Raw genomic sequence first — 17,807 nt, forward strand, 5'->3', positions numbered from 1 at the left:
TTAATATTTTAAGTCTTTTGCTATCGTCTTTAAAATTAATTATCACTAATAATGTTTTTAGGTAATATTTTCCATTAGTATCTCCTTGAATTTTAATTATGATTCGGCATTACCTTGCACAGTGTGAAATCTGAAACCTAAGCAAACACTTTTTGGGGCAAGGAACACCTTTTATTTTCCCATTTTGGTTTCGCTTGCGTGTGTGTCCTCTTTTGGTTGGAGCATACAGCTCAGATGCCCGTTGTCGCATTAAAACGAATCCTTTCTACGTGCCTGCTACCATGCCCCAAAGGATCTGTGGGGAATCACACCTGCCTCTGGCAATTGTTGTTGATGCTCATTGAATGTACCTCGAGGGCTCGACTGCCCTCAAGAACCTTTCGCAATCACTTCAACAACGAAATACTCGGCTTTAATCTGCCCAGAGAGTTTTGTATACTTAGTTAAGCATGGGTTTTCTGAAATTCAAAAGGGAATAGCCTTGGCGTACTCATACTTGTATGTTATTACTTGAAATACTTAAGGGAAACATTAAGGAGTTTAGGTAAATCTTTGATAACCAGGTCTCTTTTGGATTACGTCAAATATTTATTTAGTTGTTGGGGAAACCATAAAGTTATGGATTATTTATGTAGTAAGGAAATCCATCATTTTATATAGTTATAGCAAGTAGAGTAAATAGTTTTCAGACCATCTATTTAGTTATCTTTATAAAAATCGATCTGGTTGAAAACTGTTATTTATTGATTGATTTTAATATCATGTATTTGCAAGTATGGTTTTATCCAATCCATATAAATATATCTTTAGTTCTAGAAATCAAAAATAAGAAGAATATAATTAGTTTAAATAATTCAATAAGAATTACTACTGTGATTACTATCAGTCCTTGTCTCTAAGGTATTCTAATATGGTTTATAGCTAAGTATTTATAAATTCTTGTTCTCTGGCTTGGTACATGGGAAATCGAGCATTTAGAATGGGCCAAAAGTAGTATTACCAAAATGGTTTTTAATCTTGGTTCCCAGAAGTGGAATCCAAATTGATAGTACGTCATCAAGTTGTGCGTTAGCCTCCGCGGCATGCTCACTTTCTGCCCTCGGCGCATATCAGTTTCACAAACCATTAGTTCAAGCCCTGTGACATTTCATCCGCGCTCTTGTAATCCACTTAGCATCCGTACTCCACAAGGCAGCCGCTGCTCGTGGCTCGTTGGAAGCACCGGAACAGACCGTAATTCGCTTCATATTTTCTTATTTAAATATTTACTTAAGCCAGCACACTTGTTTATTATAGTTGTTAGTTTTGCCTCTCTTTTTTTGCATTTAAGTTGACACAAAACAAACACGCACCCGGAGCGAAAGAGACAGAGGCGAGTGGCATAAATAAAATGTTTGCCGGGGCTCTGCTCCTCTTTCCCTCTTCAGGGCTGTGTGGCGGCTTATTGCTTTATTATGTTAAATAGCGCATGAAAATTATAACAAGCTTCTTGGATGGACGGACTGCTGGTCGCGCCACGCCCACCCACAGCAAAGAAAAGCTGAAAAGAAGGAAAATGCACCCACTCTGCCGGCGACATGCCATTTTTATACTTTTGTCAGCTTTGGTGACGCCTCGCGGGAAAATGTAACTCTATTCGAGTGCAAGTTGTTGAGCCAATATTTTAACACTTGATAGCCAAGAATTTGTCTTGCAATTAGTGGCAGAAGATTGATGGCATTCTTGTTGTGTGCACGGAATACAGACTCTGAGCCTGAGCTCTTAGTGATTTTAATTATTGATTAATCAAAATGTAAGTATAATAAATAGAATCCTAATATTAGTTTAGTTTTAACCATCTGTGATTTAAGAATTTGTAGAAACTCTTAAAAACAGAAGTGGTTTAAGGGGTTAACTTATGAAAGTTGTATACTTTTGAAAGATGTATGCTTTTGGAATCTATCAACACTAAAGTCAAGTAAATACATGTGTACTTGAGTTGAAGATTTTGTATAATTTCAAGAATTTTACCCTTTAATCAAGCGCAGATTAAAATCTTTCGAATTTCAAGATGGATTTTTTTTAATTCAAGAACGCACAGAACAGGAGAACAAAAAGTAACCAAAATCAAGTGAAATCGTTCTTGAATTTGTGATAATTTCTTTACATTACTGTACATAATAAAAAACTGTTTATTCTTCTGAGGAATATTCAATGGATTTATTATACTCAACCTGAGTTGCTTTATAAATCCCATCACTTTTTACCTACGTGTGCTTAATGCCACCTATAAATCAAGTTTTATATGCACTTGGCCGACATCGAACCGAACCCATACTTACCTTGAATGGGTGACTTTTAATCTCGCAACAATGGAGGGGATGGCCATTTTTTCACCCAGAGCGTTCCCCTTTGATACATTTGAATAACACGAAGGAGGCCTGCCAAGGATTTCAGGTGGTAGGTAGGGCCTCCCGATCTCCTCCCATTTACCATCCCCTGGCGATGTTGGCGCGTGCTGCCCCATTGACGTCACAACGCCGGGGAGTTGGGTTAAGCGATGGGGTCGAAGAGGAAAAATCAATACGCCGCTTGTTTCATTTTCATTTCCATTTCCATTTTCTCATTCGCCTCTGCAATTGTTGCCACTCTAGCTGCTTTGCCGCCTCCTGCTCGGGAAGTCACTCAAGTCGCGTTGGTAATCCGCTTTTGGTCGAGTCACTTGAGTCGCGCCACTCCCCCGACTCTGCCCCCAGAGTCCTCTGCAGTGGCATAAATGCTTTCGCACTTCATCGTCGCCAGCCCGCTGCTCTCGAGTTCTGCTGCTGTGGCTCACGCGGCGTATGCGTTATATTCCCGGTACACCCGGGTACGCCCGGGTTCACCCCATCCTCATCCTCATCGCCATCCCCATCCCCAGCCACTTGCTCTGCCACACAGCCAGCCCACTCCATTCCAGTTGGCTGCTGCTTTGCATTTGATGGAACTCGGTTTCGTGGTCTGCTGATCTTTGGACCCATGTCTGCCGGTCTCTTGACATCGTTGCCATGTTGCAGATGTCGTTCCCGGATATTCGTGCAGATGACACACATAATTTTCCCATTACACAGAGCAAAAGTGGCCGGAAAACTATGCCTTTAGTGGGTTGTCATTTTTATGTTACGAGCAAAATCTACATTTTGGTTATCATCGCATAATTTGATTTCACAATATTAAAATTATTTTTCCATTTTTCTAAATTACGAGTAAAGAGTAATGATCTTATTTGCAAGCATACCATTCACAAACTTTTATTGTTTGCATTATAAGTACAAAAACAGGATGTGAAGATGCTTCAGCTTCGTTTAACAAACATTCATTTTCCATTCAAACAAAGTTACAAAATATATTTTAGTGGCCGGGACCTCTCAGCGCCCCTTACTATACAAATATTTATTTTTGTATTCAATTTGGCAATTTGTTAAGTAAATAAATATTTCAGTGGGTCCATTCGATAAAACTAAAGTTGCGTTTGCAAAAAATGCTGTTCAAGATGAGATATATTGAATGCTATACCTACTAAAAACAATGAATTAATGGTACTAAAATTTGAATAATAAATAAAATATTAAATGCAAAACTCACTAATAAGTATGAATTAATTGTGATAAACTTGGGGGAGAACTAATTTGTATGAATAAGATATACGACCTTTTTGATTGACCTAATCTTAAACTTTAAATGATTTGAGTAATTGAGACACACGTCATTAAACAGATTTGTATTTTACTGACTAAACCTATTAGCGGAATATTTCCCTCTGTATACCTTAAATAAGGTACATACACTCAAAAAAAAAAATCACCATAAATATTAGAAAATCGCCCGTGATTTCAAAACGCCATTGAATTAAGAAATATTTTCTTGATTATAGAAAAAATGTCTACAATTTGAGGAATTCGCCATAATTTTTTTTTTTTTGTAATGAAGAAGAGGAAGAATCGCATTTTTTCTATAACTAATAACGAATTTTTCTTGATTTTTTTTCTTGAATTAATGGTAAATTCTTACTTAAATTTAGGAAAGAAATACCCATATTTTAAGAGAAAGTGACTTCTTTTTATACATTTTGATGGTGGTCTAGCTGGTAAAGACGTCCGGCCAATAAACAATCGAACAAAAGTACGTGGTTCGAGCCCACGCCACGGCAAGTGTACCCTTTGTTTATTTATTTTTCTTTTTTTTTTAATTTATGTAATTTTTATTCTTATTAGTTTCACTTTTCTATTTACCAAATTGTTTAAACGGTTGTTAAAAAGGTTTAGATTAGAATAAACGTTATTGGTATGCGTAAAGCTGGACCAAAAACACCTTAGCCCTCTTTAGTCATTGTATGACAAGTAGCACGCGTGGCCGAATGGTTAAGACGTCTGGCTATGGTGTGAGCAGTTGCGGGTTCGAGTTCACGCCGGGGTTGTCTGAGGTAAGGATTTTTCCAGTTGTTATATTTATTTATATGTTTATAAAAAGTATTTGTATAAAATAAATCTTTAATAAATTCAGGTAAATATAAAAATTTACAGACTGTGTTCCCATTTAATAATTGCCATTAAAATTAGAAACGGTTTTATCTATTTCAAATCCAAAATTGGTATACAAAACCAACCAAACTCCTCAAATGTTAAAAAAAGGTAATCTTACATTATAAATAATTTTTTTCTTATTTTATCAAAATTTTCCTTAATTTTAAGGTTTTTTACCATACGTTTAAGAAAAATTTGTCATTATTTCCAGAAATGGCAAACCATAAATTCAAGAAAATTATTTATTTAAAATAAAGGTGAGTCGCCGTTGGATGAAAATCATAGGCGATTTTCTTGATTTAAAGGCGAATTTCTTGATTTAAGGGCGATTTTTTTTTTGGGTATATATGTTTAATACAAAAAAGACAAACCAAGTTGTTATTTTGTTTGTTATTTTCTTATTTTTACATACTAGATTTATACTTTGGAAAACGTCCTCAAAGTATCCTTAGAAATGTATCATACGACATGTACATTGTGCATGTGCCATCCATAACTCTTTCCAATAAAATCGAGTTTCCCTCCCTACACCCAAAAAAAAAATCGCCCTTAAATCAAGAAATTCGCCTTTAAATCAAGAAAATCGCCTATGATTTTCATCCAACGGCGACTCACCTTTATTTTAAATAAATAATTTTCTTGAACTTATGGTTTGCCATTTCTGGAAATAATGACAAATTTTTCTTAAATGTATGGTAAAAAACATTAAAATTAAGGAAAAATTTATTAAAATAAGAAAAAAAATATTTGTAATATAAGATAATGTAATGTAATACACCTCACATTTGAGGAATTTGGTTGGTTTTGTACACCAATTTTGGATTTTAAATGGATAAAACCGTTTCTAATTTTAATGGCAATTATTACATGGGAATATACAGTCTGAGAAAATGTTTATATTTACCTGAATTTATTAAAGATTTAATTTATATAAATACTTTTTATAAACATATAAATAAATATAACAAATGGAAAAATCCTTACCTCAGACAACCCCGGCGTGAACTCGAACCCGCAACCGCTCACACCATAGCTAGACGTCTTAACCATTCGGCCACGCGTGCTTCTTGTCATACAATGACTAAAGAAGGCTAGGTGTTTTTGGTCCAGCTTTACGCATACCAATTACGTTTATTCTAATCTTAACCTTTTTAACAACCGTTTAAACAATTTGGTAAATAGAAAAGTGAAACTAATAAGAATAAAAATAACATAAATTTAAAAAAAAAATAAAAATAAATAAACAAAGGGTACACTTGCCGTGGCGTGGGCTCGAACCAGGTACTTTTGTTCGATTGTTTATTGACCGGACGTCTTTATCAGCTAGACCACCATCAAAATGTATAAAAAAGTCACTTTCTCTTAAAATATGGGTATTTCTTTCCTAAATTTAAGTAAGAATTTACCATTATTTCAAGAAAAAAAATCAAGAAAAATTCGCCATTAGTTTAAGAAAAAAATACGGTTCTTGCTCTTCTTCATTACAAAAAAAAAATAAATTATGGCGAATTCCTTAAATTGTAGGCATTTTTTCTATAATCAAGAAAATATTTCTTAATTCAATGGCGTTTTGAAATCACGGGCGATTTTCTAATATTTATGGTGATTTTTTTTTTGAGTGTAGCTTGGTCAACGCTCTGTCGGTTAACATATATCAAAAATGGACGAAAATACCGAAATGTTTTTGATTGGAAAACTAAATTAGTTGGAAAAGGGTTACCTGTTTCAAAATAATATATTTAACTAAAGGCATTTAGGGCATTTTGTGTACCTTAAATACCTCAAAGCGCACCGTATAGGCGGGTTAGAGCGGTACATATGTGAACCGCCCTGCTGGGACTGTATTTTTCATAACAAACTCATCTCTTCATGCACAATGCACGATAACCCTATTGTTTGGTATTCCTCGGAGCGTCGTCCATCCAAGTGGGCAGATGGACACTCACTCCGCTGAGAGATGAGCAGTCGCTGCCCACGGAAAGTCCGCTGTTGGACAGTCCGTCGCTGAAGGGTTTGTCGACCGCTGGCTTCTTCTTACTGCCTTCGATCAGTTCCGATCTGGAAATCGAAGGAGTGGCGAATGGCAGCTCAGGCTCCTGATCCTGCTCTTCCTGTTCCTCCGCCATTTGGCGGCGCAGCGGAGACATCACACCCAGGCGAGCGTTGCCCAATTTCCGGCCAGACTTGTCCTCCTCAAAGGACATCAGTTCTCCGAATCGCAGGGCATTCAGGTTGTCAAAGTCCAGAAGTATGTCCTCCATGTACATGAGCATCACACCGCGTTGGATCTTCGTCCACGAGGACAGGGCGGCCAGGCTCCAAAGTTGGCTGGAGTGGCGGGCGAAGGTGCCGATGTAGGTGTTCGCCATATGGGCCACACAGTCGATCAGCAGATATTCCTTCCTGTACTGCGAAATGGTGTCCTCGTCCAGCATTTTCTGCGGGGAGAAGGGCGCCCCGTAGCACAACTGGGCGAACCCCCAGATGAACGGCAGAAACTGGAATTTGTCCAGGGAGTAACCGCCGTGCCAGTTCGACGATATCACCGAATAGGTCACCTGCAGCCGGCGCACGAACTTCAGGTAGCGATCGAAGAGAACCAGAGCCGAGGCGGCCAAGTCCTCCTCCCTGGTCAGGATCTCCGCCCTGAAAAGGGCGCACACAAAGAACAGGAAGCTCAGCTCGTGCCCAGTTCCGTACTCGATTTTGGTGGAGCTGCCGAAGGCCCCCGACAAGTACACCCCCAGTTCATTCACGTGCCTGCATTTGCTGGCCGGCACCGCCTTCTCCACCATCTGGTAAATGTCCCTCAGCATGCAGTGCGCCCACCGCCGGTAGCCCTTGTTACCCGGCTCCAGGGAGGCACTGACATTGGAAGCTTGGACCACGGGCGCCGGCGGATTGGCCTGGATCATGACCTCCAGCTTGTCGAAGATGGCCGTCAGTCGGCGGATGTTCTGGCTGATCGGAAAGGAGTCGGTATTCCGTATTCCCTGTATCTCGGTGCTCACGTCGTTCAAGTACGTGATCAGCGTGAAGTACGCCTTCGAGACCTGCCAGGGCTCGATGTCCGAGGTGGTCTGCATCCGGCACACGGGTCCAGTGGAGCTCCTCCGGAAGAAGGCGGCCACCCGCTTGAGGTTCACTTCGCCCTTGTGCTCCATCGGCTTCTATGTTTTTATTATTTTCTTGTCTTATTGTGTTCCTTTTTTTGTGTCAACTAACAAGCTACTTGTATTGATTGGGCAAATCTTCCCAAACTGAAGCTTTTAGCATACTTTTTGGGGTAACATTTCTTCGAAGGAATTTACCATATCATAATATTTATACTTAATTATTTACCTAACTGATATTATTATTATATATTATTGAACTTTTTCTTTTATCTACCGATCTTTCAAATAAAGAGTGCCGGAAGATTAGTGATTATATAGAAATACGGTAGACACAAACATATTTTTGAAAACTTCCAGAAAACCTATTTTGGCCTTTGCATATAAAAATAATATATAAATATTCATTTTTAGTACCATAATGAATATGAGTTCAAATCCTGTAGTAATTTCATCTTTAGAACATCAAGATAAAAACATATATGTAAACTAAATAAAATGGGAAATTAAATCTTATAACTTATCCTATAACAAAAACAAGTCACCTTCGTTGTACCCGCTGTTTATGAATAATGAGTTTTAAGTAGAGTTTTTGTTATATAGTAAGTGACCGCAATCCAGACCTAATAGAGGGGTTCTTTGGACTGACCCCGTAAATAGTTAGGGCCATACTTCAGAGGTTGCAACTCGTTATTAAGACGTCAGGAGCAGCAAAACTGCAACAACAGCAACTGCAGTTAATGCTAATTATATGGCTACACTGCGCCAGCAATAGCAGCAACAAAAGCAGCAACAACGAACAATGTAATGAACAATTGTAGACAATTTATTAGGCAACAGCCACAACAACAACAAAGTGCAGCTGCGGCATGAAAACGTAATGGAAAAACGGTTAAGACGTATAAATCAGTGGGCAATAACACGCGACGTCTGCGCCTGGCAGCGACGTCGACGTCGGCGTCATGAAAGCAACAACGCGATTCTAATGAAAGCAACAAAAAGCAGCAAATGCAAATGCAAAAGCAGTAATTTCACTCCCCAGCTGTTTTTGACATGACGCTAACTGCACTTAAAAAAAAAGAATGTGCGTGCAGGAAAGTGGACAGAAGAGAGAGAGAGACGTCAGGTGAAAATACAACATTCACATGTGTGTGACAGCCTAGGGTGGACCAATGATTTTTAGGTTTAAAACACTAGTAATAGAATTTTTTTAATACATTTTTGTTATTTATCAAACTTGGTAACTACCAGCATTCTGATAAAGTAAATTTACCTTTAAAAAACTCGAAAGATTTTATTTTAACCGGTGCGTTGTCAAAAACAAATTGTAAAGTGTCAGGAAGCATGTAACCTGAATTCTTTTAAAAATATATTAATTCACCACCAGCGCAACAATACTCACAAAAAGCATTCCTCAAGAACTGGCAATACTTATGGGTAACAAATTCAATATGTTATGTAACGGATATTATTATTGTATGAAACATGTTGAGTAAATAAATCACGTTTTATTTTCCAATAATCATCTTTAAAGAAATGATATCGAAATATAGTGTGTATCATTAGTGGTCCACCCTAGTGCACACTAGCACATGTAGTTCAAAAGTAAATACACCTGAGAACGTGACTGCGCCTTGCACAAGGCTTGATTCCAATTAGGAATCGCGGAAGGGAGAGAAGAGAATAGCTAGAGAATAGCCAAAAGAGGTCAAGCAGTCAATTGTTCCTGCAAGTGAACAGATTACGTATACGCAGTGTGCCACATCATAATTTGCCCCACTGCTCTTGCCAAACAAATGGAAACAAAGAATAGACAACTTAATAACAATGGGCAACAAAGAAAGAAAAGTAACGAGCACGAGCGATGCTTTCACTTTCCGAAAGGAAAGAACAAAACGGGATAGTAGGCCAACGTCATTATGTGGACTTTTAAGTTTATTTTAAATGTGCCATCTGCAGAATATTTGCCTAAGTAGTAATGTAAACATATTAAAAACCCATTTGCGATCAAAGGCGGATGGAAATCAAAGCATTGCTATTTTTAAATCACAATTTACCTGACAACAAAGCCTTTGTGAGGCACTCAAACCGATGCTCAATAAACGAAGAGTGGCATTGTCTGTGATGGACAGCACGGATCCTTCGTCAAGTGTCAAAGGAAATTAATTAAATTTAAAATGTCATGGCAGGGTGGCTGACTCGCTTCCAACTCTGGCCGTATGTAAGGTATTTCTTTTTAATTTAAATTAAATGGATGGCAAGTAAAAGGAAAACGTTAGCTTTTTCCCAAGTCAAGACCTCCTCACTAATTGCCGGTTGCCAGGCGGCGTCATTAGGCGTTTTTTCCTGGAGTCCCCTCTTAACATCGTGAACTTCAAAGTTGTACTTATGTACCTTAAGTGTAAGTGAACGAACGTACTAAAAAAACAACTAACTAATTAAAATTTGTTAGTATCCCATATCTATATATATCATTTACTTGAGTCCTGATGCCTCGAGAATTAAAACTTCGGAAAATCAATACAAATTCTATCCATTAGAGCGTATGGAGGCACGTAAGTTTCCCAGGCCATAAGTTTTACTTACCGTATTTTTGTTATTCCCTCACTTGGCTTAAAAGTTCTCGGTTCTGTTTTTAGTTGGCCAAGTTAACGCCCATCTCATGAGCACACCCACGCCCACACACTCTCGAACCTGAGCAACACTTTACTTTGATTTTAATTTAATTTGCGAGGAAAAAGTTTTCACTTTGTCGGGGCTTTCTGGGCGATAATGAACGCCTTCATTTGCTGCCCCCTTTGAAGGCAGCCAGTTGTTTCCTGCAATTGGCGATATTAAAGTCTCTGGGTTATCATTAGGCGGGGTTAACAACAAAGCTATAGTGGTGGATTGGTTCTGGGAACTTGGGTTTTAATTAATTCTGCATTACGGCCATTTTCTCATTACAACGTTTTAATTTACAAATTCTCGTAGCCTGAAATCGACGTGAGTACATGTTTTTTGTTTATATTTTTCCTATTTGCAAAACCTTTGACAACAGAAACTTGTGGGAAAGCGGAAAATGCCGCCCCAACGGGGCTAAAAAACACAACGACCTGCTTTTCTGCCAACTACAGCCCTCGCAGCCACAACAACGACACACCCAGCAGTGAGCACAACCCAATTTCCGCCCCTCCTCCTCGGCCCCAAGAACCCACCCGGCTCATAGTGTCGACACTCCCTAGTTACCGGGCTTTAGTTGTTAGCATAAAAAAGGGCCAAGAACGGAATGAAAAAGAGAATACGGCGGCGGAAGGAGGCAAATGAGGGGGACGGGCACCAGGCGCCGGAAATGGAGCAGCCGCCATGTTGGCAGGCATGTCATGTTGTCGCTGTCGTCGTTGTCACCATTGCGCCTTCCTACTGCCGTCCCGCTCTAAGCCCGCGCTCTCTTTCTCCTTGTGCATGCAAGTATGTAAACTGATTAAAAGGAATTTAATATGGTTAATCTGCTTCGCGTAGTGGAAACGTTCTAGCAAATTATGAAACAACGTGCAATTCTTCGCATTGTTTTTTGTTTCGTTGCTCTGGCTTTTTTCAAAAGCGAGGGGGATTTCATTATATAACAATTGCGTTGTTTTAAGCAGAGCTTAAATATATATTTGCGTAATAGCGTAATATGATACTTTCATATTTAATTACACAGTGCAACACAAAAAATGTAACCCCAGTTCGGATTTTAAGAAATGAGAGTACTCATCACAGCGAGTGAGACCACAATTGTCGTTCCTCTGGCTTATAAGGTCAATATCTCTTTATTTTTTTACCCAAAAACATAGAGAAGTACTAAATATAAATAATATGTTTCAGAACAGTGAATATGAAACGGTAGACTCAAAAATGCAATGGAAATATCAAATTTGGTACTTTAATACATAAAATATAATATGGTATATTTTTAAAATTTGATTTGCTTTTTAAATCTAAGTTTATAGCTTGGAATCGGCCTTTAAAATATAGCGAACTTTTACTTAATATCTTTACGTTTCTATAATATCCTATGCGATTGGTTTTGGAAGAGTATGTACCATTTTGATCTGTAAATCTTATTTACAATTATTTCCTAAAAACAAATAATTTTTTTATTTAATAAAATTTATAAAACATTTATTTATTAACAATGTACAATCGTTTACACTGTAGGCAGACTTCTTAATCATATTTTTGCTATGTAATGTCTACCATACCAATTAGGTTTATTTTAATTTAGGCATTTTTTACAACCCAAAAGAGAATTAAGAATTAATAAATCGTAGATTTACACGTAAATTTTACACCCCTGATAAAAAAATTTGTAATTATTTCAAGACAAAAATTTATAAAATATGGCCAATATTTTATTCTTTTTCTTTTTCCTTATAAAAAATATTAAATGGCGAATTTCCGTATACACGAGAAAACTATTTTGTAGTCAAGAACAATTTTCTTAATTCAATGGTGTGCATATGTTCCATGTGTGATAATTATTTTGTAAGTGTCAGAACTTTCCCTATGGTAGAAACTCTCTAGTGAATACATACAAACATAAGATATTTCCCACTCCAGCTTGAATGTAATTACTGAAGTATGTAAATCCTTTGTCTTGCAGTTATCGGTGGGCATTGAGCACGGCATCCTGGAGTCGTACAACTCGGACTTCGAGCTGCAGTTCAGCCACCCCCTGAAGCATATCGTCGGCATGTGCCGCATCGTCCACAAGCCGCAGGCCAAGAGCATCGGCAACGGCTTCCTGCAGCTGAAGTCGGGTCCTGGCCCGGGCTCGGCAGCCTCCTCCTCGATGGCCGGCGGAGCCAACAGCTCGCTGACCGGAAGCGGACTTCGCCACACACTGACCGCGTCCACGTCGTACGGCTCCCTGTCCTCCAGTGCGGCGACCGCCTATCAGCTGCAGCAGCAGCAGGCAGCCGAGGCGGAGCAGCCGCAGAACTTCATGGAGTTCCAGGGACCCATCACCGGACTGGTCTACTTGCTGAAGGACCCCAAGGATCCCCTGCTGCACATCTATCTCTTCGAGTGCGACACCGTCGAGGAGGTGAGTTGAGGCCCGAAGCCCGAAGCCCTAATCCCGGCCAGAAGACGGATGAGAAAAGTTGTCGACGGTTTTAGCCGACATTGTGTCAGATGTCTGTCCGCTGGCATTTCGTTTTCTCACAATCTCTGCTATTCGAGGGAAAGTGAACTGAACCGAACGGAGGAATGTGTGTGCGAACAGTTTGTGGCCTTTTGAAATGCCTTCATATGGAAATGTTTAGAAAACTTGCCACACAATAGTTTTCCGTATAAAAACTGCTCGGATTAAATTGCACAGAACGTGCAGGAAAAGCCCCAGAAGGACTTTGCGGGTTTTTGTTGCGACCATAATAAATTTAGATGCTTAACGAGCGACTACCTTTGGTTACACGAATGTGACATGGTTATAATTGCTGTCTTTGGTTGAATTGGTTAAAATGCTAAAAAGGTCGCAGAGATCGTACCTCATTAGAATCTTCTTAATGATGATTTGCTTTCTTGTCAAAGATGCTCTTGAATTTGGTTTAGTATTTGCGAAAAGGCTTTTGTTTATATAGGTTGTGATAAAAGGTCTATTAGGATACCAAACGTACAGATTACTTCGTGTTTTTTAGATAGACTTTTATTTTATTTATTGCCGAAACTCAAAATAGGTAATGCTAGTATTAGGATAATATATCTTAGACAAATTATTTTAGAAGCACAAGTACTATGAGTTTAATTTCTCTTCCAAATGTTTTTTACTTATTTAAGGAACCAATTATTGATCATGCCTCTGCAGTAAACACCTTAAATTCACCCCGAAGCAGTCCATTCATAAGGCTTTGTTCCGAGCTCTACCAAAATAGTAAGCTCAAATTTAGCACGACCTGACCTCGCCTCCTTATCACGCATGTGTTAGATTCTAATGTCAGAGCCCAGTGGCTGCTCAGCACGCCATAAATCGACTTCCGTTTGCATTTCTAATTAAAACAGTTCGGCAAGTAGAGGGCAACTAAGTGAGGGATATTCGACGAGGAAAGCCGGCAAGAACAGTCCACTAAATTAGGACTGCTCTGCATGACCTTCTGCCAAATACACGCAAAAAGTTAATTCCGAAAACAAATCCACTTCTACGCTTTTCGAAGTGGTCACGCCCCTCCGATGAAAAACAATGGGGTGAAAAGTGTAATGCCAAAAACATGGCCAAAAACTATGTTGTAAAACGAAAACAAAGTCACAAAGAACGAAATTTACGAACTTTTCCTAGTTTGGTGGTTTAAAGTTAAATTATTGAGCGATATTTTTTAAAGCACCACCGCGGATGGCTTGCAACTTTCGGTTATTTTTGCATTTCGCTTTAATTCTCCATGGAGCGTTTCCACTTAATTTCATCGTAATTGGTAGAGAATTTTTCAGAAGAGCTGTTGTTGGTTCATTGCATGTCAAAAGCGTTTTAAGCCCTGCGTTTCGGCCGTGATGTTGACTTGGCTTGATTGTTGATAGTGGGTTTCGTTGGTGTGAGCTGGTGTTGTTCGGAGCTTTTATTGAGCTGTGCCTCCTGCACTCAGTTTCCAGCTGGTTTGACTTGCGAGTATCTGGGTCAGTGTTCGCATTTCGGGTTTACGGTCGTCTTAAACGCCTAACAAACTTCGATGGCATGTTAAAGCCTAATGCAGGTAGCCATAAACGAAGTATTAAGGTTTTTAAATATGTGCTTTGAAGTATATTCAAAAGGTTTGATTTTATTTTCTTGAATATGAATTAACCGTACTGTCTTGGAATATCATTAAGAATACTTTGTATTTCAGTGCAGTTTTCTATTTGCGGTATCTATTAATACGTTTTATGCATCAATAAATTTCAATTCAGTTCATGTCTATTTGCTTTCAATAAACACAGACCAGCAGAAACGAAATGTTTACTTTAGAGTGTTTACAATGAACTTGTACTTGTTAATATAACAACCCTTTGATATGTAAAACAATCATAAAAGTGTGTTTGTTTTTATTTATTACGACACATAATAAGAAACAATTATTTATATATAAAGCTAACTTACGGTGTAAAACTATGAGATAACTTAAAATTAGAGAGCAATTAAAGGACGAATATTAATTTAAATTTTTAAATTGATTAAATCCTTTTTTGCAAGAATGCTTTCCCAATTAAAACAATATAGACTCTCTTTAATGTAATATACACACAAATAATTATACCCGTTACTCGTAGAGTAAAAGGGTATACTAGATTCGTCGGAAAGTATGTAACAGGCAGAAGGAAGCGTTTCCGACCCCACAAAGTATATATATTCTTGATCAGGATCACTAGCCGAGTCGATCTAGCCATGTCCGTCTGTCCGTCTGTCCGTCTGTCTGTCCGTCCGGATGAACGCTGAGATCTCGGAAACTATGGGAGCTAGGCTATTGAGATTTGGCGTGCAGATTCCTGAGCTTCTTACGCAGCGCAAGTTTATTTCAGCACAGTGCCACGCCCACTCTAACGCCTACAAACCGCCCAAAACTGTGGCTCCTACAGTTTTGATGCTAGAATAAAAATTTTAACTGAAATGTATTGTTCTCATCAATACCTATCGATTGACCCAAAAAAAAGTTTGCCACGCCTACTTTAACGCCCACAAACCGCGAAAACCTGTGACGCCCACAATTTTCATGCTAGATAAAAAATTTTAACTGAAATGAATTGGTCTCGTCGATACCTATCGATTGATTTGATTGATTGAAATTTGCCACGCCCACTCTAACGCCCATAACGCTTAAATCTGTATACCGCCGGTAGGTGGCGCATTTTAATCTCGCTTTGCTGCTTGCATATCTCCATATAGCTGAGTAACGGGTATCTGATAGTCGAGGTACTCGACTATAGCGTTCTTCCTTGTTTTTTAAGTAAATTTTACCAACATAAATGGGATTAACCCAACGAATTATCAATTTGACCAACGATATAGTCACTCTTCCAACAACAAAATACACAAAACTTACCATTTTATGTTAGTTTTACTATTAAATAGTAACCAAAGAAGAAATAAAATACACGTCACTATTTTATATAGTTGTTAACCCTTTTTTACAGTTATGTAACTATCCGTATAGGTAAATTTAACCCATAAAGGTTGTTTGTGTGTTATAATCTATTGCTTATAGATTATGGCAATAGATTATAATTTCTTGAATAGTAAATTCTATAAGTAAACTTTCTACCAGATTTAAAGTAGGTGGTGGTCAGAGTTCAGCTGTAATATTTTTAATACATAACAGAAATTTTCGACTTTGCTCTAAGTTGGATAATAAAGAAGCATGGGCTTTTTTTAAGTATCTGAAGGCCAGAGTTAAAGAAGCTGAACTGTAATACTTTGCATACACCCAGTAAGATGACCATGTTGAACTTTCCTTTCGAAATGCATGAATTTAAATCACTGCCGCTATCTCTAATTAGGTACTGCACAAAGTTAAGCGAAGCGAGCACACAGAGCCAAGTCCCAACATAATTGCCCGACTGTGGTCAACCTGCTGAATACGTTCCGCCGATTGAGCCACTAATTGAAGCCATTAGGCGCCGAGATAAACGCACTTTCCCTTCGCCATCCTGGCTATTTTGAAAGCGATGAGCACAAAAAGAGGGAACCCATTACGCAAATGCTGAAAAAATAAAGCTAATTGCGAGGAGTCGGCTGAGCGTGGCATACTTTCGGGGGCGTTGGCAGCTGTGGTCCTCGGCGGCACTTAAACAACATCATAAGCTCGTAAATATTTAAAGCCTTTGTCCGCTCCACCTGTGAAATGTCCTTGTGCATCATTAGCAGGTGGATCCGTGTCGGGTCCTTTGCTAAATGACGCATGGCGCAGAGCTGCCATTCGGCTGTTTAAACACCGGGCTTATTGTCTCCCTCCCACAGGATGTGCTCGCCCTGGACGGGATGTTGGTGGAGGAATGGAGGATGGGAATGGGCACTCAAGGCGAATGTCAGCGCCAGTTTTCGGTCCTGGCCATCAACATGCTCTTCTGCATCGCCGCTTGAACCACTCGGTTGGCCCAACAAGAAACTAATCGAGTGTGTTGGCAACCTTTCAAACTGTCGGCAATTTCGCATCCTTTGAAGATGCCATCGTGAGGCTGATGAAGAACGAAGGATTTGGCTTGGAGTGTCCACATAATGCACTGAAAAGGCCTCAAAAACGTACCTCCCTCGCAATATCCGTAAGGCACACATACCATTTTCCCATAAACTTTGGCACTAGATAACTTTTTGAAAACGATATTGAACGTTTAAAGTCCATTCCGCCCTCGAAAGCCCCTCTCTTATTTCCTCGAATCGCATGCAAAATGCTGCCTCCTTCCGTTTGGAAACGAGAACTTGGCAAGCCTGCCCGGTGAACAAATTCAATTTGTCGCACATTGGGGAAGGAAGAAGCTTTTATACCATGATTAGATTGGAGTCGGTCCTTTTCTCTTCGCTTAGTTTTGTGCCGTTGTTGGTTCGGTTCTTTGTGCTCGTGCCAAATTGATTTTATAGTCGGGTTTTAGTTTGTTAGGGGAGAGCAGGTATTATTTTGCATATCCATCTCACAATATTAAATATTTGCATTTACCTCTATTGACATTTATTGAGCATATTCCTGTTGGATTCGAGAGGTGAAATTCAAAAAGACAGACTTTTTTAATTTTCAGAAGCTGTTAGGCTAGGGGAGGTATTTAACTTTTATGAAACACAACGCAGAAGGGTCTGAAAATAATGCATGATCCCATTTCGTTGAATTAGGGTATCTGAATGTTTTTTAAACGATCTTTTAGTTTTATTTGAAATTAAGTAAAACTACTTATATCTATTGCAGTAATAACAGTTGCTATACAATATTTCCAGAAAGAGTTTTAATATTTGTTCACAATAAAGCCAAATATATAAACTTTCTAAGAAAATTTCCTGAGTTTTATTATTTATTGACCTCTTGACAGGGAAGTACTCATATGTGTCCCAGGGTCACTGACCCATATACAAAACTCTGCCCATTTTTCTTAACAACGAACTTCAGTATCACACGAAAAACATACTGTACGAGAAATATGTATTTCCTAAGCTATGAATCAGAACATATATACTATATTA

The 17,807-nt window shown here is 38.7% G+C and overlaps 2 protein-coding genes across 4 annotated transcripts in view; one reads left to right on the forward strand and one right to left on the reverse strand.

The window, feature by feature from the left end:
- Positions 1–17,807, forward strand: part of plx (PTB_TBC1D1_like and TBC domain-containing protein plx) — a 33,899-nt gene that overhangs the window by 2,955 nt on the left and 13,137 nt on the right. For all 3 annotated transcript variants that reach the window (XM_036819330.3, XM_036819333.3, XM_036819331.3), the window contains exon 3: positions 12,282–12,725. In XM_036819330.3, coding sequence (XP_036675225.3) covers positions 12,282–12,725 — 444 coding nt within the window. The remainder of the gene's footprint in view (positions 1–12,281; positions 12,726–17,807) is intronic.
- LOC108006742 (serine/threonine-protein phosphatase 2A activator) lies at positions 6,410–7,787 on the reverse strand. Its single transcript, XM_036819343.3, has one exon. The coding sequence runs from the start codon at positions 7,703–7,705 to the stop codon at positions 6,431–6,433; it is 1,275 nt and encodes a 424-aa protein (XP_036675238.3). The 5' UTR covers positions 7,706–7,787; the 3' UTR covers positions 6,410–6,430.

Source organism: Drosophila suzukii, chromosome 3 (assembly GCF_043229965.1).
Source record: "Drosophila suzukii chromosome 3, CBGP_Dsuzu_IsoJpt1.0, whole genome shotgun sequence".
Taxonomy (NCBI): domain Eukaryota; kingdom Metazoa; phylum Arthropoda; class Insecta; order Diptera; family Drosophilidae; genus Drosophila; species Drosophila suzukii.

Bases quoted from the DNA above. Each gene is read 5' to 3' on its own strand.
- LOC108006742 (XM_036819343.3), bottom strand. From the start codon at position 7,705: ATGGAGCACAAGGGCGAAGTGAACCTCAAGCGGGTGGCCGCCTTCTTC.